Source organism: Prionailurus bengalensis, chromosome B1 (assembly GCF_016509475.1).
Source record: "Prionailurus bengalensis isolate Pbe53 chromosome B1, Fcat_Pben_1.1_paternal_pri, whole genome shotgun sequence".
NCBI classification, from domain to species: Eukaryota; Metazoa; Chordata; class Mammalia; order Carnivora; family Felidae; genus Prionailurus; species Prionailurus bengalensis.
The window spans coordinates 128,079,387-128,102,592 of record NC_057344.1 but is presented as its reverse complement, the minus strand read 5'-3'; the positions used below and the strand labels follow the sequence as shown (position 1 = coordinate 128,102,592).

The following is a 23,206-nucleotide window of genomic DNA, read 5'->3' as shown; positions in this document are numbered from 1 at the left end:
ATTCTGTATCTTAACAGGGGTAGTGGATTCACAAGTGTATTTTAATCAAAACTTCCTGAATTAGCCATTTAAAATTTGTGCTTTTCATGATATGTAAATTTTATGTCAATAAAAATGCTACATGTGTTTGCACTGTGGTATTTGATATTTTGATTGGATTTGGATTAAATATAGCATGATTAAGGTTTGAGTTGGATTAAATGATTTGGGTTAAATATAGCATAGCATAGATTATATAGTATGTACAGGGTATATACCTACTTTAGGAAGTACCTGACTCAGCCCTCCCCCACACATATTATCATCATACTGTCATACCATAGATACGTGAGTATCCTGGACCATGTCCTATTTTCATGCCTTATTCTTCATTCTTATTCTTCAGGCTTATTTCCTTTATCATTCTTTTCTCTTTTCATAAATTGGAAACTGGGGCGCCTGGGGGGCTCAGTCGGTTAAGCGTCCAACTTTGGCTCAGGTCATGATCTTGCAGTTCATGGGTTCGAGCCCCAAGTTGGACTCTGTGCTGACAGGTCAGAGACTGGAGCCTGCTTTGGATTTGTCTCCATCTCTTTCTGCTGCTCCCCTGCTCATGCTCTCTCTCAAATATAAATAAACAATAAAAAAATTTTTAATAAAAAATAAAAATAAATTGGAAACTGCTCTAATAACTAAGGGCCATTTTTAGCTAAGGCATTTCTGTAACACCAATCCCAAGTGCTGAATTGTTTTTACATGCTGATAGTTTCCAAAAGTTCATCTATAAGAAAGAACAGTAATTGAATCTGTATAAGATTAAACCAACCAAAACATGATCTTTCGCTGTATTTTTGAGGTTTTAGTGGAACTTCAAAAGTATTTCTTGAAAATGCTTACTAGGATTCAGTTTCATTTCTGACCAGAATTTGTGTTCTTCGTTTGTTGACCTGACCATAAACATTTATGATGGTAATCTGTTCATCAAGTCACTTACAGAATTTTATCCAAATTGATGCAAAAACTAATTCTCCAGCTTCTTTGTAAAAATCATCTATTCTCTTTTAGGTAACCAAATAATTAGGAATAAGCCTGTAATATTACACCTTTATTTTCCCACTGCTGGCCCAAGAAGTTGGTGTGATACTGAATTGTGACAACTGATCACCGTATAAATTCCTTTTTAATGCTCTTCTGTAATGTGTAATAGACTGTGAACTACCATCATCTTGAAATGTCATCATGTTTCCACAACATGACAAAGTCATAATGTGAAAATGCTGAATTTAGTATTTTAAAGCCTGCCATGAGCAGTGAGTGGTATCACCAACACCAAATCTTAATCTAAGAGTTAGTTTACTCATTTTCCACTTCATTTTATAAGAAAATCTTCCCGTTTTGTTTTTCAGGGAGGATTGTGGCATTACACAGGCCTTTTTAGTATTAAGCAATAGTCAAGTGCTGATATTTTCCCTTAACTTTCATATAAATGTTCCTTCTTGAAGCAATTAATTCAATTAAGTATTGTCTGTACAGTGAGTCTAGAAAAACTTACCTGCTCTCAAGGTGCTCTTGAGGTAATTGGGAATCATAATACATACATACGAAAGAGTTAAGTAGAAATCCAAGGCCATCTATGGTTATATAACAAAAATGGCTGTTTCTCTAATGATTCTAGAAGGGTGCAAAGTCATACTCTTTCACAGAAGCAAATACTTCTAATTAGTGATGCCATTATTATAGCCACTAGCCATATGATTATTTAAATGTAAGTGGATTAAAATTAAATAAAATTTAAAATTCAGTTTTTTGGTCACAGTAGCCACAATTCAAGTACTCAGTAGCCATATGTGGCTAATGACTACCATATTGGACAACAAAGGTATGAAACACTGCCAATCTTTCAAAACAGTCTACTGAAGAGTGATATCTGAATCATACCTCTACTTGATGAGTCTGGAGCTATTCTACTTCACAGAAGATGCTTTAATGTAATAATGTTTCCTTATTCACATACATTTGTCCTAACAGGACACTATGATCTGTTTGTGCATGGCAGAAATTTTGAGCTGTCACAACTTTCTGTTCTTATTTGGTCTTTCTTATCAATGTTGGAGAATTGGAATATAGTGATTGTTGAAGGAATAGGAAGTTAAAAGTATGGTGGTCTTAGTGACCAAAAGAAAGGAAATGAAGCAATGTTCCTTAAATAAGAAATATGTATCAGGTGCCTGTTCCTGATAATATTAGACCCTAGGCTAGGCACAGGGGAGGCAATGATACTTGGATAAGAAGGATGCAGTCCCAGTCTCCTAGGAGTTTCCAGTTACGTGGGGTTGAGCAGAATGAAAAGAGGCAAGTATAATCCAGTGTGCTAAGATGCTGTTCTAAGAGTATATACAAGGTGCAGTAGCATCATATAGGAGGGACACAAAGGCTGAAGGTCAAAGAGAACTTCCATGAATAAGTGACATTTAAACCAATCCCAACTCTGAAAGGATTAGGACAAATTGAAGCAGATAGGACAGAGTAAGATTGAAAGAAACGAGTGGATAGGAAAACATTCCTAGCAAAATAAAATGAATATCAAAGAGCCAAGGGCAAAAAAAGCATATAAGCCATTTAAGAAATTATAATTATGTATAAGAAATAAGAGCAAAAGCACAAAAAGGAAACCCAATTAGAGATAAAGTTGACTACTTATAAAAGTTGAGATGTATGTGTTAGGATTTGTTTTGTTTTACAATATAGCTTCAAAAGTAATTTATCTACTTAATATTCTTTTAGAATATGTACACACACACCAATAGAAAGTGCGGTTGGGGAAGGGAAATGTAGACAGAAAGTTGGCAAGACCCAGCGATTCTAACATATGCATGTTGGATTTCTTCCAAACCTCTGCTATTAGCATTTTGTATTAACATAGAATTTTGATTTGTTATCAACATATTGTTTAAAGTTAAGTGTATGTCAATGACTCCCCCAGAATGAATAGAAATGAGTCAGTTATGATAGCAAATGATTGTATGTAATTATGAATACCCTAGTACCTATAAATTTATAAATCAGCATAGATTTCAAAAACTAACTGTTATTTAACTATATATGTTAATGATGCCATTTAAAACTTCTAAACATAAAGCAAAAATATTCAGGGTTTTTATTCAGTATTTCTTACTAGAGACCTAAAAATGGCAAACTTGACTATATTTATAAATTAGATCTCAATAAACCTGACTTTAAAAAAAAAAAACCTCCTTTAATTACATATTTATACATGTATGTATCTCATAAAAGTGTAAATGTATCTACACATGTCATTTTTAGAGCATTCGGTTTCCTTCTACTTTTCAGCTTGGCTTTCTCCCATTCTTCTCTCTTCTTTTACCTCCATCCATAACCCTTATTTTTCTATCCTCAAAAGAAAACCAACAGGACACATTAATTCTTCCATATTTTTCTCTAAACATTTCTAATAACATAATATTTATATATATAGTCCCACAGAGTTATATAATTTGGGGTCATGGTTGATTTTTAAAATGAGATTATGTTATAAATAATTTCTCACCTTGATTTTTTCCATTCTGCAAGTACATCATAGAAGTCCTTCCATGACACCTTGTATTGCTCTAATAGATTCCTCTTAATATTTCCATAATGTTTCATGGCAGGAGCACGTCATCATTTTACGATTGATGAACATTACCACTGTTTCCAATGTGGTGCCACAAGGAAACAATGATACACTGAGAATCCTTGTGCATTAATCTAAAATTTTTATTTCTCTTAGATATATTTCTGGGAATGGAATTCCTGGGCCAAAAGTCATCTATATATATATTTTTTAATTTGAACAGATGTTACTTTTGAAAAAGACTATAACATTTTCCCGTTTCCACTAGCAATGTGTGAGAATACACTTTTCTTTTTTTTTTTAATTTTTTTTTCAACGTTTATTTATTTTTGGGACAGAGAGAGACAGAGCATGAACAGGCAAGGGGCAGGGAGAGAGGGAGACACAGAATCGGAAACAAGCTCCAGGCTCTGAGCCATCAGCCCAGAGTCTGACGGGGGGCTCGAACTCACGGACTGCGAGATCGTGACGTGGCTGAAGTTGGACGCTTAACCGACTGCGCCACCCAGGCGCCCCGAGAATACACTTTTCAATGAATCTCCACCAGCAGTATATTTAAATGTGGTCAGACCAATAGATATAAAGTAGTAGCCTCCTGTTATTTCATTTTGTATTCACCTAATCACTAATGAGTTTGGGTATTGTTCATACGCTCATTGAACACGTCTATTTGTTCTATTGAGAATTGCCTTTCCAGATGCTTTATCTATTTTTCTTTTGCATCCTCTATTCTTTGCTAAAATAAAGGATGCTTAATTAGAGGAACACCTATATATTTATAAATATTAATTCTTTGTCCCCATGTTCCAAATTTTTTTTGTATCTGATGGTCTTCACTTTGTGTATATATATATATATATATATATATATATACATATACATATATATATAGCCATACAAAGGCATATTAAAATGCCTTTGTTATATTGTATACGTATATACATATACATATATATGTATATAGCCATACAAAGGCATATTAAAATGCCTTTAAAAATAAAATGTATGTTAAAAAGTCTGCTATACAAATATATACTTTCTAGATTCCATATGTTGGTTAAAAAGTCTTTCCTAACATATATTACATATGCTCCCCTATTTTTCTTGCAGGGCTTTTACTATTTTATTTTGAACTATTAATCCAACTGGAAATTATTTTGGGAGGAGTTAGAAAAAGGTTTGATTTCATTTATTACAAACAGACAGCTAATTATGCCAAAAACGTTTATTAATATATTTACCAACTTTCTAGACAACCCATAACACAGCTACACCACACCAAAAACATATAATAATATAATTATATAGATGTATTATTACTTCAACATAAAAACATGAAAAAAGACCTTTATTTGGGACTATATATTATTCTGTATTATTCATTTCTTACTTAAAAAATTACTTTGTTTAAACAAAACAATAGAACTAGGTTAACTGTCAAATTGTAGTAACTGATAGTTACTAGTTAAACAAATGATATAGGTGATAAAATATAACAATATTTTACTAAGTTTTCTTTTGATCCTCTGGTAAAGCAGTTATTTTTGTTCTTTTTTAAACTCTGTGTTAGAGATTTAAATTTTTAACTATATTTAAGACACATAAGGGCAAGACTTTTCAAAAGGGAAACAAATACAAAAATACTAATTAAGCATAAGTAGATTTAAACATATAATTAAACATTAACTATATTAAGTAACAACAATGGCATATTTTTTTTCAGTGCCGTACGTGATACTGTATGATGATTTTACCCTTTCTGTTTCCCTTTCCAAAAATACTTCTCTGAATTGCTTGCAACCTTTAGCACATCCTTCTTTTATAGAGTGGTAAAACGAAAATAACTAAACATAAAATTCACTTTGACTTGCAAATCTGCTCTTATCTAACCCACATTATAATGATTCTGGTGTCATCCCAATGGGATGGTATCAATCTAAATATGCTGTTAACAAAAATGTTTGAGCATGAAATACTTAGGAATTAAAAATTATCAGCAATAGCAGGTGTGTTAACTTGTAGGGATTGGATTCTGGCCTTCCATACACTTTGATTCTAAAAGCTTGCTTTTAAAAGACCAGCTTTTTGGGGTGCCTGGGTGGTTCAGTCAGCTAAGCGTCATACTTCAGCTCAGGTCATGGTCTCACAGTTTGTGGGTTCAGGCCCCATGTTGGGCTCTGCGCTGACAGCTCAGAGCCTGGAACCTGCTTCAGATTCTGTGCTTCCCTCTCTCTCTGCCTCTACCCCGCTTGAGGTCTGTCTCTCTCTCTCTCTCTCTCTCAAAAATAAATAAACAAAAAGAATTAAAAATAAAAGACCAGCTTTTTATCAATCATAAACTTTGCATCTACAAATCTATAGACTAAATCTACCTGAGATGGCCACCACTTTTAAACATTCTGAATGTTATCCTAAGTTAGAGTCCTGTTTCTTGGCAAAATGATTTTAAAGCACAGAGGTACTTTGAACATATGAAATCAATGCTGTGCAGAAGTTATAGTTTTACCTGCCTTCTCTGTTTTCTGGTGACCTATTATTATTATTATTATTAAGTAATCTTATTTCAAAAAATGTGTCATTTTTTCTCTGCAGCTTTTTGTCATTATCTCCACATAAAATTGAACAACTCAGGTGTAGTCAGTTCATCTTTTTCCAAGCACACTATGGTTTCTTCAAAAAAATCATCAGTTTTGGGAAAAGCAGCATAGAAATTTCTCTTTTATGGTCATCTTTTTCTTCATTGTTATCCTTAATGTATTTCCAAACTAGAGAACATTCTTGTTTCACACTTAGAATATGCGACTTTATGGCCATCTATATTTAAAAAATTAATAGCCACCTTGTAGGCAAATGTCTAAGAAAGCCATCTCTTTCCATTTCTATTAAGTAAAATCTCCTGAGTGCTTCTCACATTTTGACAAAACAAAAAAATGATAAAAATTTTAAATAATGAAAGCTTCACTATCTCAGGTAAGCAAACCATGTCCCTTTTTGCAGTGTCATATACATGGTATACAGAATATTTCGCAGGTAGGATCTTTTAATTTTCTTTGATAAGAAGTTTAGCTATGGAATCAAATTTGATGAAGTTTACATTTCTTTGTAGATTGTCTTTGTATTTGGACAAATTATCAGTCAAGTTTTGTGTTTTTTTTAATGCAGTTTTATTAACGTATTCATAGAAATTAGGAAAACAATTTGACATTACACTGTTTAAATCAAAATACCTAAGAGCTAGGGTGATTATTTTTATTGTTGACATTATGTGACTCCTAACTTTACTGTAGAAAACATGATCATTCAGGTAAAGTCCAAAAGAGTCAGTCTATACTACAGAGTCTCAGCAGATCTATTATCAAAATTTCCTCCTTTTGTTTACCACAGCACATTTTATTTGCAACCTCAGAATCAGGGAATCTAGCTTTACCCCATTTCAGAGAGCTATGAGGAGAACAATCTGATAATGTGTGTTTGTTCTTGTGCTATGCCCAAACTAATTCAGCAGTTGCTCTCTTCAGCTGAGCATTGGTGCCTTTTGGAAGACACAAAAACTTTTGGTTTGCCTCATCCCCAAGTTGGAAGATACAGTCTCTGTTGTATGCTTTCTCATTTCCTTTTCCACCATACTCAATTCCCAATAACCCATGTCATATCCATCTGCTACAAAAATCATCACTTTCAGCCCCTATCTTTTATCCTGTGGTATGGATTTTGTACCCCAACCTTCTGTATCATTACCAAAAACCTGTACTCCCCCCCCCCCAGCCCCACAAGAAGTTCCCCTTGATGTAGAGCTTCCATTGCTACAACTGGGATATCACAGGCCAACTGGGACAGTTGTCATCCTAGTCCTTCCATTTGAGCCTGTAGGACCAATGAGCATTTTCTCCTTCAATTCATCTGTTCAATTTTTGGTTGAGAAATTGAGGTTTGTTTGTTAGTTTATAGCCACATAGATCTTTTTAGGCTCACAATTGAATCTGGTTAAATACCCTGCTTATTTTTCTTTTAAAATTGGACTCTTACTAGTACCACAATGCTCTTGTTCCAGAATGTGTTCTTCTTGCTCAGGTTCATCTTCCCCTCTCTAAATGTGGCACTTGCTCTGTGGGTTGTCTTTTTTCTTTATCAGTTTATGAGGACTCAAATCTGATTGTTGGATTATTCTAGGGATTGTCCATCTTGCTACAGAAGTTGAAATGTCACTCTCCTTATAGACCAGTAGTATAGAAGAAAGTGATTCACAAATCTCCCTGCTGAGGAACCTGGAGGAAGCTGGGACTCTCCAGTCTTCTGCTGTGTCCCAGCTCCATGAGGGCAGATCTGTGTCCACTTATTCAACTCCTTCCTGACTAATTTAAAGGCAGCAGAACAGGGGTGCCTGGGTGGCTCAGTCGGTTGGATGTCTGACTTTGGCTCAGGTCATGATCTCACAGTTTGTGAGTTCCAGCCCCACATTAGGCTCTGTGCTGACAGCTCAGAGCCTGGAGCCTGCTTTGGATTCTGTCTCCTTCTATCTCTGCTCCTCCCCTACTCGTGCTCCATCTCTGTCTCTCTCTCAAAAATAAACAAACATTTAAAAAAATCTTTTTAAATAAAGGCAGCAGAACAGGCATATTCATGGGGACAAATATCTAAGGAAAGAGAGCAGGAAGATTTGAAATCCAAATTGTGAGAAAAGCATTGCCCCAAACTTGGTTTCTTCATTGCCTTCCCTGGAGGTTCTGCTGGTTTTCTCAGGTACTCACCCTGCCTGAAGGAGAGATTTCTTAGTCTTTTCCCCACACAGATTTATCCAGAACTCCAGGCCTTACTACCCTTCTGTCTTCTAGACCCTAGTAGCCATTTGTTTCAAGAGAAAGTTGTCAGTGGAAAAGTTAGCTGTGCTTAGTTTTTCACATTCCCAGAATGCTTTAATAAACTTGAAAAAATTAGTATTCCAATGGCCTCAAAAAAGAGAGGCAAAGATAAAATTTATAAGTAAATACACTGCTTCTTTTCCAGGTTAAAAAAGGATATTTTCTAAATAGCTGATATCTATTTTAAACACATTCATATCTTCCTTGTGAAAATCTATTCCCTGTGATGACTATCTTGGAGCACAAATTCAAATTTCAAAATAATAGCAGGTAAAATATAGTAGGCCAACAATTAAGGCAGCAGTAAACAAAGCTATATATATTTTAAAAGTGAGTCTTAAGCACTAAAATATGGACTTGGGCATGATTTATTTTGCTAGATAAATTCAGATGAAATGATGAATGATGCTAAATTATTAATTTGTTCAAAGTGGGAGAGGCCACCACCTAGAACCATATGTCATAAATATTAAAGCCATCCCATCTTAAGGACTTATGTGGGCAATGAATTATAAGGACCACCGTAGATCGATTCTGGGTTAATCATAACTCTTTGCGCCTGTAATTCACAATCACTTTATCCCCTACTGACCATTAGTTTAAATTGTAAAGAAGTTAGCTTGGTGTGCAAAGCTAGAATTTATTTCTCCCAGTTCTCGGGCCTTTTGGTTTTTATTTTGTGAGGAAAAATAATAAGTTTCCATCCTGCAGCCTTTATTTTAATTTTAAAAAGCTCTGCTTTGGTTTTAATCCTGAAAACCTGAAATACTTAGATAGCAATAACTACAAAATCAACAGGCTTTAATCGTCCAAAATCATATAAACCAGATATTCATTCATCCCAATAATTCTTTGTAGTTGAGAATTTTTATGTTTTTTTCTTTCAAGTTTTCATTTACATTCCAGTTAGCTAACATATAGTATTGTAATATTAGTTTCAGGTGTAGGATTTCATGACTCACCACTTACATGCAAGACCAAGTGCTCATCACAAGTGCCCTCCTTAATCCCAATCACTGTTTAACATATCTTCCTACCCACTTCCCCCCAGCAACGCCCAGTTCGTTCTCTATGGTTAAGAGTCTGTTTGGGTGCTGGGTAACTCAGTCAATTAAGCATGCAGCTCTTGATTTGGGCTCAGGTCATGATCTCACAGTCCATGAGTTCGAGCCCCCCTCATGAATCCCACATCAAAGAGCCTGCTTGGGATCCCCCTCTCCCTCTCTATCTGTCCCTCCCCCACTCATTCCCTCTCTCTCAAAAGTAAGTAAATAAACTTAAAAAAAAATTTTGTTTTGTGGTTTACCTTTTTTTCTCTTCCCCGTGTTCATCTGTTTTGTTTCTTAAATCCCATATATGAATGAAATCATATGATACTTGTCTTTCTCTGACTGACTTATTTTACTTGGCATAATGCTCTCTAGCTCCATCCATGTCATCGCAAATGATAAGATTTCATTCTTTTGTATGGCTGAGTAATAGGAAAGCTGTTTTTTAAAAGCTTAACTTTTATTTATCTTAATAGTGTGATCATATAGCATTAAACAAGTTGCATTCTTTTCATGGCTCTTGCTTTATACTATGGTGCATTATTTTTATTTGTATAAATATTATTTTTCAAACTAGGTAGGCTTTGCCTTGAAGGCAAAAGCTACCATATCTCACATATTTTTAAATTCCTATAGCAAGTATCTCCCAGAAACTGATCTTTAGTGTAGTGGAAAAAAGATGACCTTGAGCTGAAGTTTCAAATCTAGTCATTGATAACACTTAGAACAAGTTCCATTACCACATCTGAGTTAGGCATCATAATATCACCTGCCTCGCAGTATTGGGAAGAACAAGTAAACTTGTGTGTAAAGGGCATTTTTTAAGAATGGAAAAAATTCTTTATAAATGAGGAAGACATCAGAGGACAGATATCCCTTCAGTGAAGGGATATCTCATCTTACACTTTGGTTTAAATGTCATCTTTCCATAATTGTCCCATTGATTTTTTTAGTAAAAAAAAAAAAAGATTATCATTGATGTATCTCTGTAGCTATACATTTTGAAGTGCACTTTTTTTTTTTTTAATTTTTTTTTCAACGTTTATTTATTTTTGGGACAGAGAGAGACAGAGCATGAACCGGGGAGGGGCAGAGAGAGAGGGAGACACAGAATCGGAAACAGGCTCCAGGCTCTGAACCATCAGCCCAGACAGAGCCTGACGCGGGGCTCAAACTCACGGACCGCGAGATTGTGACCTGGCTGAAGTCGGACGCTTAACCGACTGCGCCACCCAGGCGCCCCTTGAAGTGCACTTTTAAGAAATTTTCTCAGTTAAAGATTTGTGTGAGAAAGAATATGGCTTCCCAATTAAAACCAAAGTCATTGGGATAACTGGTAGTGAAAGTCTATTTGCTTATTGTGTGGACTTCTGCAGTTATTATAGGAGATGGCTGCCTAATGAATTGAAAAGAAAAGTGCTTTTAGCATTAGGTCACAGTAGAGGATTCAAACCTGGGGCATTCAGGACAAGAGGATTCTACAGAAGAAAAGAAATATGCCATAATCCAAAACATGATGAGAAACACAGGTGCAGGTTTTGAAAATACATTTTTCCCATCCTTCAATTTACTTGGCAAGAAATGCAAATATTTGAGAAAATAACATTGAATATTTATAGTTCTTCACCTGATGGATGGAAAATTGCAGAAAACTAGAACGTTCAAAAAGTGTGCATGAACAAAAACTGGTTTCCAAAGAGTATCTGTGTTTAATCAGGCACTAAACATAAGGAACTTAAATATTTGGGGTTTTCTTGTACAACAAATTCAGTTACCAGAATATTTAAGCAGGCTGCCCGGATTACCTCAGTGAAAGTCAATTTCCCTTTCTTTAAATCACTTGAACATTTTAAGCTTTGTTTATGGTACATACCATCATAAGCTTTGTGTTACAAGTAGTACTTGACTTATCTCCACTACTGAGTTGTAAGCAGCTTGAAGGCAAGAGCCCAAGTCTTACCTTTGTATTTCTTACAGATCCCTTCAAAATCTTCAAGTTAATGCATAATGATTATGAGTAAAGTGGGATTCAAAGAAATATTACTTTAATCATACTATGGAAATGAAATTAAGCCTTGTTTCATCTCAACAATGAGAAATCCATCAAGACTATTGGTATCTCAGCTCCACTATAAGGACACAGGTGTTGAGCATTAGCAGCTACCACCTTCCATTAATCCCCACAGCATTCTGGTATCTCTATTTTAGGGACCAGAGATTGACAATATTGGAGGTAGATGCCATTTTGGCTTCTTTTCCCTGTAGCATAAATGGGGCCTGGAATTTGATGACATAAATCTTCTGGATGCACTTTTGCCCTCTGTTTAAACTTGTATGAGCACTCACTTGGCATGGAATCCGCTGGTAAATAAGTCAATGGCCTACAATGTAGCTGCTTATCGAAATATGACTTCAAGAGCAAAGACTAGTTGAAATTGTTTTAGATTTTTTTAATGTTTATTTTTGAGAGAGAGACAGAGTGTGAGTGGGGGAGGGGCATAGAGATAGGGAGTTACAGAAACTGAAGGAGACTCCAGGCTCTGAGCTGTCAGCACAGAGCCCAATGTGGGGTTTGAGCTCATGAATCATGAGATCATGACCTGAGCCCAAGTCAGACACTCAGCTGACTGAGCCACCCAGGCACCCCAAGACTAGTTGAAATTTTTAAGTAATATCCCATCACCTAGTCAGATGGACTGAAAATTTTCAAACCTTCCATTTTTATCCTGTTGAACAGTGACTTTAGGTTTTGTTGATGCATATTTTCTAGACAGCTTTAACCTAGTGGTAAAAAACTATCCAAAGGACAATGATTTTATGTTTTAGTAGATGAAAAAAAAGGATATTTTTAAAAGCTAAAATGGTTTGGTTTACTATACAACATTTCACTGGTATTGCTATAGGCTATAACCATACTGTTTTAATGGTTCTCTTTAAAAATGAATTCATGATGCTTTGCAACATTAGAATTATTAGAAACACGTATATATGGCAATGATAATGTTAATATACATTTAATTCGAGCTTTACAGTTCACAAAGCAGTAACAGCCATGCTAGAACACTTTTCTAATAGCAAAGCAATATGTCCCCAACTGGGGAGGTCCCTTGAGAGTTATAAAGAAGTGCAAGGAAATCCTTGAGGCCAGAGTGGCTGTTTGCGAGAACAGAAAAGCAGAAATCAAAGTAGCTTGTTAGAGGAGGCTTCAGGGTCACTGCTATCTCTGTTACTTGTATGTTTAGACCTAGTAAGATAAAAGTAGATATGAAAGTTGGTAATTAAAGGTAACAGAATATGCCACCCCAAAATATACTACCTTAGTATATTGATGATTTTGAGCTGTAAGCACTTGAAAAACAGCAAACGCAGGGAGAAGCTTTCTCTAAACAACCCTTATTTACCTAAAGATAAATTCTCAGAAAAGAACTCAAGTGTCATAAATCCCCTCCCTGGGATTTCATCAACAGGGAATGACTCACATCACAGGAGAAGTAACTAGAAGTGAACACCATATCTAGACAAACTTTGTCATAAAAGATCACACTTCTCATCTATTCTACAAAAGACCATTCACCTTTCATAAATATTACTCTCTCATAAAAAGCTTGCTTCCCCCCTCTCCTTTCCAGTTTAGATAGTTGAATTCTAAAATCACCTTTTTGAGGGACTCATTTTTCCCAGAGTATCTCTCATGTATACATGAGGTATGACATGTTGATAAACTTCTTTTTGTTTTCCTCTTGTTCATCTGTCTTTTATTACAGGGGTCTCACCTAAGAACTCCAAAGAGTAGAGGGAAAATTATTTTTGCAAAAGATCAGAAAAGGGGAGGAAGGGCTGTGGGACATGAGTATAATCCTGCCTGTGAGTATATATGGTATAAGACTGAAGATATGAATAATCAGTGTAGAGGAAATCTAACCAAGTATTCCCCCCTTTCTCATACCAACACTCCAAGAATCAGTTAGTTTTTATAAGTACATCAAACCTCATGTATATAAAACCTTTCCTGATTATATTACTCATTTTTCATTTAAAAAAGTGTATTTAGGGCTGGCTGGGTGGCTTAGTCGGTTAAGCGTCTGACTTTGGCTCAGGTCATGATCCCACAGTTTGTGAGTTTGAGCCCCACATCAGGCTCTGTGCTGACAGCTCAGAGCCTGAAGCCTGCTTTGGATTCTCTGTCTCTGTCTCTCTCTGCCCTTCCCCTGCTTGCGATCTGTCTCTCTTTCAAAAATAAACATTTAAAATTTTTTTTAATTTAAATTTAAATTGTCAAGATTGAATTAAATTGAATTGAATTATTGCAATGAATAATTTTTTCAAGGAAAGAATTTTTATCTCTATTTCATCATCTCATAGTTTGGTTGGGGTTCACCCCAACAAAAGGTGGTAAGTATTCACTGAGCACAGTAAATAGGCCTATAGGTTTTAGACCATATTTCATGAAACACTTTATATTAAATATCTAATGTTGACTTGGTCTAAGCAAATATATTAAAAATGCAGTAATTAAATGTATCAAATATTTACTTATATTTTATTCCTTTTCTATTTAGATATTTCATTTTTCCAATATAAGAAAAATATATTCTTAAATGTTTTCTAGCTTTGTGGGCTTTTTTTTAACTTAAATTCTTTTTTCATTATAATTAGTTTGTTATACTATAGTAATTTATTTTTATTTTGGTGTTACATAGTACTCTAATATTGACCTTTTTGAAATAATCACCTGTTTCGCTACCATTTTAAAAATATTTCATATTTCCACACTGATTTGAATTATGACCTTTGTAATACAGTCTGTATATAATATTTACGTACTTTTATTAGTTTTGTATGTTTTTTGTCTATTCCACTGATTTTTTATTCTCAAACAAATCCCATGCTATTTTATCTTTAAACTTTATTACATATTTTACTACTTGATTTTCTAAGTCTCCAATCATTTTTTTAAGTTTATTTATTTATTTTGAGAGAGAAAGAGGAGAGAGAGAGAGTGCAGGGGAGAGAGGCAGAGAGGGAGAGAGGGAATCCCAAGCAAGCTCGACACTGTCAGTGCCGAACCCAACACAAGGCTCAGTCTCACAAACCGTGAGATCATGACCTGAGCCAAAATCAAGAGTTCATGCTTAACCAACTGAGCCACTCAGGTGTCCCTCCAATCACTTTTTATTTTCAAAATTTCTTTGTGGGGCGCCTGGGTGGCTCAGTAGGTTAATCATCCGACATCAACTCAGATCATGATCTCACAGTTCATGGGTTTCAAGCCATGTGTCAGGCTCTGTGCTGACAGCTCAGACCTGGACTGCTTCAGATTCTGTGTCACCCTCTCTCTCCCTGCCCCTCCCTGCCCTCACACTCTGTCTCTCTGTCTCTGTCTCTCTCTCTCAAAAATGAATAAACGTTAAAAATTTTTTTTTAATTTCTTTGTTATTCTCATCTGATTTCTTCCAAGTAAATATGCAAAGATTTTAATTAGTCCTAAGACATTCTTTTGACATTTTATTTAGATTTCATTAAATATCAAAAATACTGAGTAAAATCGGCATTTATTTCGCAATTATATGTCTATTCTTTTTGGAATATGTTATGTCTTATCTAGAAACAAGTTCAAGTCTATTTCAATCAAGTGCTGAAGTTTTCTTTATATAGTCCCTTTTCATTTGTTGTTAAATTTATTCCTAGGCATTTATATTTACTGTAAAAGGATATTTTTACTAAAATTATGTCTTCTCTCTTAATTGACATAATAATAGAAAAGCAACTGATTTGTGTATATTTATTTGTAACCAATCTGTTGAAATCTTTATTTTTCTAATATTTTTTCATGTGATTCTCATGGGTTTCATAACTATGTCATCAAATAATGATAATTTTGTTGGGATACTTGATCAGATTTTTGCTTCCTTACTTATTTCATAGGCTATAATAATAACAACTATGTTAATTTTGGGGGTAGTTTGAAGTAGTTATTCTATGCCTTGTTAAGCAAGAATCTTTCTGTTCTTACTTTATTAGGTAGGTAGGAATGTAGATAAATGATAATGGTTTTCAATTTGGTCAAATGTCTTTTGGTGTCTTTTAAAGATCATTTAAAAATTTGATAAAGCCTCATTTGTAAGATACATTATCCTAGTAACCTTCCAAATACTGAATCAGTGTTACTTTTTCCTGTTTAATAATACATTATTATTTTATTATACCATTAAAATCATTTTGCTGATATTTTAGGGAGAAAAAAACACTCAAATTTATGGCTGTTTCTCATATTTTAGTATCAACTTTATTTAGCTCTTTCTCTGTGCTAGTAAAATTACTACTTTTGAGAAAATTTGATAATTTCTCTTTTCCCAGGAAATTATCAAAGTTATCGATATTTTAATTTTATTCCTGTAGAATACTGCATACTATTGTTTACTCCATATAAATAACTTATTTCATTTCCAGTTTTTAACTATCTGTATTTTTTTTTGCTTTATTGAGGTATAGTTGACCACAAAGCTGTACTATATATTTGATGTGTACAACTTAATGTTTTGATACATATATGCATTGTAAAGTGATCACCACAATAAAGCTATAACATAGCCATCACCTCAAATCATTGCCTTTATTTTTGCTTGTCATAAGAATAGTTAAGAATTATCCTTTTAGTAAATTTCAAGTACACAATAAACTATATTCACCATGCACTCACCAGGTTCTGTACTATAGTCACCATGCTATACATTAAACCTCCAGAACTTACTGATCTTGCATAGCTGGAACTTGTGTCCTTTTGCCAATATCTCTTCATTTTCCCTATCTCCCACCCCCAACCTCTGGCAACCACCATTCTACTCTGTGCTTCTGTAAATTCAACTATTTTAGATTCTAAATAAATATGAGGTCATGCAGTATTTGTCTTTCTGTGTCTGACTTATTTTACATAGCGTAATGTCCTCTGGGTCCATCCATGTTGCTACATATGTCAGAGTATTCTTCTTTTATAAGGGTGAATAATATTTCATTGTATATTTTTTATCCATTCCTCTCTTGACAGACATTTAGGTTCTTGTTATATCTTGGCTATTGTGTATAATATTGCAATGAACATGGAAGTGCAGATATCTCTTTGAGACACTGGTTTCATTTCCTTTAGATAAATAACCAGAATTGAGATTGTTGGATTATATTATAGTTCTACTTTTAGTCTGGGGAAGAACCTCTATAATATCTGTACCAATTTACATTCCCACCAACAGTGTACAAGAATTCCCTTTTGTCCACATCCTCACCAGTACTTGTTATCTTATTTCTTTTTGGTAATAGACATTCTAACAGGTTTGAGATGATATTTCATTGTGGTTTTTATTTGAATTTTCCTGATGACCTGATGACCAATGATGTTGAGCACATTTTCATATATCTTTTGGCCTTTCATATATCTTCTTTTGAGAAATGTCCTTTTCCCATCTTTTAATCAGGTTATTATTTTTTTTTTGCCATTTTTGAGTTGTAGGAGTTCCTTATGTATTTTGGATATGAATCCCTTATCAGATATGTGGTTTGCAAATATTTTGTTCTATTCTGTAGCTTGCTTTTGTCACTCAATTATTTCATTATATATACAGAAGCTTTCTAATTTGATACAATCTCAATCATCTAATTTTGCATTTGTTGCCTGGCTTTTGGTTGTCTCATATCCAAAAATCACTGCCCAGGTTACTGTTAAGACACTTTCTTCCTATGTTTCCTTCTATGAGTTTTAAGTTTTAGGTCTTACATTTAAGTTTTTAATCCATTTTGTGTTGATTTTTATATATGGTGTGAGATAGAGGTCCAATTTCATTCTTCTACATGTGACTATCCAATTTTCCTATCACCAGTTATTGAACAGACTATCCTTTCCTCATTGGATGTTCTTGGAACTCTTATAGACCATCAATTGATTGTAAATGTATAGATTTATTTCTGAAATTTCTGTTCTGTTCCATTGATCTAATTGTTTTAATGCCACTATCATATTGTTTTGATTACTATAGCTTTGTAACATATTTTGAAATCAGAAAGCATGATGCCTCCAGCTTTGTTCTTCTTGCTCAAGATTGCTTTAACTATTTGGGGTCTTTGTGGTTACATGTCAATTTTAGGATTGTTTTTTCTATTCCTGTAAATAATTCCATTGGAAAAAAAAAGAATGCCGTTGGAGTTTTCATAGGGATTGCATTAAATCTGTAGATCACTTTGGGTAGTATGGGCATTTTAACAATGTTAATTCTTCTAATACACAAACACAAGATTTCTTCCCATTAATCTATGTCTTCTTTAATTTCCTTCCTCACTGTTTTGTAACTTTCAGCATATAAATATTTTACTTCTTTGGTTACATTTCTTCCTAACTATTCTGTTATTCTCATTGCTATTATAAATGTCATTGTTTCTTAATATCTTTTTCAGAGAGTTCATTGTTTGTGTATAGAAATGCCACTGATTTTTGCATGCTGATTTTGTATTCTGCAACTTTACTGCATTGCTTTATTAGTTCTAGCAGCTTTTTTTGTTTAGTCTTTAAGATTTTCTACATATATGATCTTATCATCTGCAAACAGAGATATTTTGACTTCTTCCTTTCTGGTTTGGATATTTTTATTTCTTTTTCCTGTATAATTGCTTTGGCTAAGACTTCTAGTACTATGTTGAATAGAAGTGGTGAGAATGGGCATCTTTGTCTTCTACCTTTGTAGCACTGGAGTTAAGTCCTCAAGGGGATAGGCTGCTTTCAGGAATGTAGACAGGACAACAGTTGGTTAGCCAATCACTGAGAACAGCCCTGTCTCCTGAAAGTATTATTCAGTCTTAGATTCTGCCACAGTTACACAACAAGGATCCCAAAGCTCCCACAAAGGTACTTTGTTCATGGATGGCTGCCAAATTGTTGTTTCTATGAGAAGACCTCCTATTCCTTCATGTTGCTGATACCACTTCCTCTATCTGTATTTATATGTAAAAGTTTTCTTTTTCCCTAGTCAGATTTACCAAGAAATTGCTTTCTAAACAAACAAACTAGCTGAATATTTGATTTAATTATTAGTTCTATTTATTTTGTGACTTAATTAAATTCTATATTTATACATAATTTTTAAATTAATTTTATTAAGGTTGCCTTTTATTTTTGATAAATTTGTAATTTAGGGGAAAAGTCACACTTATACATAAAAGATAATCACTAAAAGGTGTTGTAAACAACCCAGGATCAAGTTATGTTCCCTAAATGATGAGAGGGAAGATTGTATAATTATTCTTTCCTCATTTCAATGCCCAACAAAAGGGTTTCATTTAAGTCCAGCTGCAAAATTTCCATAGACCACACTTGGCAACAGATAACTTAGAATAACATAAGATAGGAAATATGTCTTGCCAGCAGGGTAGTGTTAATTATTTTTCTTCAGTGAGAGTTTGACTTACAACATTCATTTAGAATATAGGTCACATGCAGGGGCACCTGGGTGACTCAGTGGGTTAAGCCTTGGACTTTGGCTCAGGTCATGATCTCAGGGTTCCTGAGTGGGAGCCCCACATCAGGCTCTGCGCTGACAGCTCTGAGCCTGGAGACTGCTTTGCATTCTGTGTCTCCCTCTCTCTCTGTCCTACTCAACTCACACTCTGTCTTTCTCTCTCTCTCAAAAATAAAATAAAAAACATTTAAAAAGATAGAATATAGATCACATGCAAGGAGACAATACCTATATCGGGTGAGTAGAAAAACCTACCTGGCTTAGAAGCCTAATAACCTCGTGTTAGAAGCCAATATCTCTCGTAATAACTAAAAAAGTGTAACTTCCAGGTCCCCAAAGAGACAAGTCCAATTACAAGAATTACTGTACTCAGAGAAGCTCAAAGACATGGCTTCTTTTCATATATTTATTGTTTTCCCAGTCCAGATGAGATTTACTACTATAAGCTATGTTGCCTGGAAACATAAACAACATTCTAACTTTATCTCATTTCCAAGAGAACAGAGCTTTAAATTAGCCAAAAGCCAAATTCTCATTCAGAATATGTATGTAGAAATATAGGTCCTACCAGGTTTTTATACAACTAAATATACACAAATGTAATATTTTTTACCTTGTCTGTATAACTTAAAATTCCAAACTTAAATCCTATTTTCTGCTTTTATTCTCCATATTTTCACAGGTAAAATATGGAAATTATGCGTTTGTATGGGATGCAGCTGTATTGGAATATGTGGCTATCAATGACCCAGATTGTTCATTTTACACTATTGGAAACACCGTTGCTGATCGGGGATATGGAATTGCATTGCAACATGGCAGTCCTTACAGGGATGTTTTTTCACAAAGGTAAGATTTGTGTGTGGTCCAAATAAGGAGAGACAAAAAAATAGAAAAAGAAAATCTACTTGATTACCCATTTAGTTTTACTACATTGTGTTTTCTTTGTTTGGAAAAGCATAATAAACAACAATAATAAAAGGTAGTTATAAATGTTATTAAATGACACATTCATTTCCTAAAGCATGTACTGATGTATTATTTTTTCCATAAAAAGGGAGAAATATTGCTGCATATGACTGGTTTTACTCTTTAAAAATTGATATGCAAAAGAAAGCAGTATGTTAATAATTTTTTTAGAACTTAATTAGCAGTTTAGTCTCTGAATTTTTAAGGACTAAGTGTTGTAGCAAAATGAATTCATTCCTATGAATACTAAACCACAAAATAAACTTCAGGACAAAGTTAAATGTACTTAGGACCAGTCTGATGTACTGAAGCACATAATGATAGGATCTTTCCATCTGAATTTCACAAAGGAAAAGAATAAGAATTTTAGACTCCCTCACTTGGCATCAAAGTATATGAGACTTTGTCACGGAATTAAGGAGATGGTAAATTAAGAAATTATATTCATCCTCAAATTCAAGTTTTCTTTTATAAATTTTTTTTAAAAGAAAAGATTTTGAAATGTGTATTTTTAGATTAACAGTGTGTATTGAAAGACCTGGGCCTGAGAGGCACTCCCAAAGATCACTGCATTTCATTCTATCTACTATCAAACAAGTGTGGACCTAAGAGATTGCAGTAGCTTTTGGGTAGAAGTATATTTCATTTGACATTGATACTGCATTTTGTTTATTTTCTAGATATTTTGCTACCTATTTTCTAAAAACCAATGCCAGACCAAGAGGGCAGTACCAGGTAGTACTATGGCCCCAAATTTCAAACTATTTGGGTTGCAGTCCTCCAGATTTTAGGATAACAAAAAGCTAGGTATTTTCATTAAAAAAAAACAAAAACAAAAACAAAATTAAGTCAGGAGTCCAGAATTGATGTCCAAACTCTCCCATCAGCTGACAAAAAATCTAGGCCTCTCTCCTTATCTACAGAAGAGGAAGTTTGACAAATTCCAAGGTCTGTGTTAGACAGCTTTTCTGTGTAATAAACAAGCCCCAGAGTACCAGTGACTTTTTGTATTCATGAAACATAAGGCTGTGATTGGGTGAAGGTCTGCAGCGGGCTGCAGGGCAACTTCTCATTCCAGGGCCAGGTTGGAAACGTGGCCCTATCTGGGACAACCTGTTTTCACAGCAATGAGAAGTTGCAGAAGGGGCTGCCAGAAACCTGCAGTGCTGCTTGTGCTTTTGAATTGGTTGTGGCATATACCACATCTGCCACAAACCACTCAAGAAAAAGAGTCTCATGGCCAAGCCCAGAATCGATGGGGGTGGGGAACTGTACTTCACATAAAGGGAAGAAATAAGTAAATAATTATGACCAAACATACAACCTACCAGTGGCCCCTTATGGCTCTGAAAACATCAAAATGACAAAAATGAAATAAGAATAAATTAGGAGGTAAAGTACTTATGTGTAAAAAATGATTAATCAGTTAAAACACCTTTGTTGATGAGTAGATTCTAAGGGGAACAAACTGAAAATCAGTTATGCTGTAGAGATCTTACCTGGAAGACACTGTCAGTCTAGTTGGAGATTCATGGCCCATGCACATGAAACAATGAACAATAGAGACATTTCTAGAACTGTGTGCTGACATTTACATATATACAGTATCAGTATTGCATCTTTATATTGCACTAAGTTGTGTAGCTGAGATATTGAAAGAATTGAATACTATACAGAATGAAGAGTTAATCAAAGGAAACATGAATGGAAGTTCTCCAGAAAAGGTGAGCTCTGAATTTGACCTTGAAGGATTAGTAGAGAATAGTTAAGCTGAAAGGAAAACATAGATAATTCTTGGAGAAATGATGAAGACAACAGGGTAGAAGTAGGAGAGAGGAGAATATGTTGAGAAGCAACAAGGGCAGCAAGTTAATTTGAAAGGAAATTCGAAGTTTGGAAGTCGTATTGTAGACCACAAGCAGCTGTGAAAACCTATAGCCCATTCTAGAGCCCGGGGGGAAAATGAAGCAGGGGTATGTAAGGCAGGGTTAATCTAGTTTTGAGCTGAAGGATGGATTAGGATTGACAAAACTAGAGCAAACCTGGAAGCATGAGACAAGGAAGGCATAGTTCATAACTGGGCAATGGAGAATGAGGAGGAAGGAGCAAATAGAAGAGATACTTTAAAAAAAAATAATGTTTATTTATTTTTTAGAGAGACAGAGACAGAATGTGAGTGGGTTGGGGCAGAGTGAGAGGGAGATACAGAAACCCAAGCAGACTCCAGCCTCCAAGCTATCAGCACAGAGCCTGACACGGGGCTGTGACTCACGAGCTGTGAGATCATGACCTGAGCTAAAGTCACACGCTCAACAAACTGAGCCACCCAGGTGCCCCTAGAAGAGATACTTCTAAGCAAAGAGGCACACCTTTGTTTTTACTAATTTAGAAGTGAGGATGGAAAGCGTAATAGAATGAAGGAGATGCCGGGGTTTATGAAAAGTCTAATGGATACTTACCATGAACCATGTAGTTGAGAAAAGGATTATTTATTCCATAGTTGTAGCTAATTGGGCTTTTCTTTTTGTTTCCCGAACTGATTTCTGGGTCTTTTATGCAAAAGAAGAAGCCAATAAAATCAATACACAAACATGGCAACTAAAGAAATAGTTAATAAATCACACTAAGTGTTCCATTTCTTATTATCCCTGTGGCGCTTTACCTAAGAGAGATTTTTAATTCTGAGAAAATACAATCCAGTGAACTGCTGAAAAACAATACTAAGCATTGAGCATTATTTTTCCTTTGATTTGCATTATGGATGTTGGCAATTTAAATTGTCCCTTTCTGTGGAGCTCCTAAATAATGACCTATGTATCCTGGTTTCCTGGACATCTGAAAGAAGAGAGATCTAGGAAAGAAACATGATCTGGCGACTGTTGATGTGCCAATGCATCCTTTTATACACATGTGCCACATGAATCTATTACCCTAACTCCCTCCCTGAATTCAGAAAATATGTGCATTCATTCTCTTGTGCTGTGGCCATTAGGGAAAAGATACCTCTTTTTTATTAACTGATTTAAAAAATTATAGACCATAAAATTTAATCATTGTAGTACACCGTAGAAATTATTATAAAGAACTTTAATACATCAACTTATCCTGGGCTCTTGATTATTCTAGATCACTGATTGCTACTATAATTATTTTCAATGAAAATGATAGCATTCAGGGTGATTTTTATATGAAGTAAATGCTAATTTCTTTTCAGGT

The 23,206-nt window shown here is 34.7% G+C and overlaps 1 protein-coding gene across 1 annotated transcript in view; it reads left to right on the top strand.

The window, feature by feature from the left end:
- GRID2 (glutamate ionotropic receptor delta type subunit 2) overlaps window positions 1-23,206 on the top strand; it is a 1,450,102-nt gene that overhangs the window by 1,313,487 nt on the left and 113,409 nt on the right. The window contains exon 14 of the mRNA XM_043572183.1: window positions 19,704-19,870. Within this exon, the coding sequence (XP_043428118.1) occupies window positions 19,704-19,870 (167 nt within the window). The remainder of the gene's footprint in view (window positions 1-19,703; window positions 19,871-23,206) is intronic.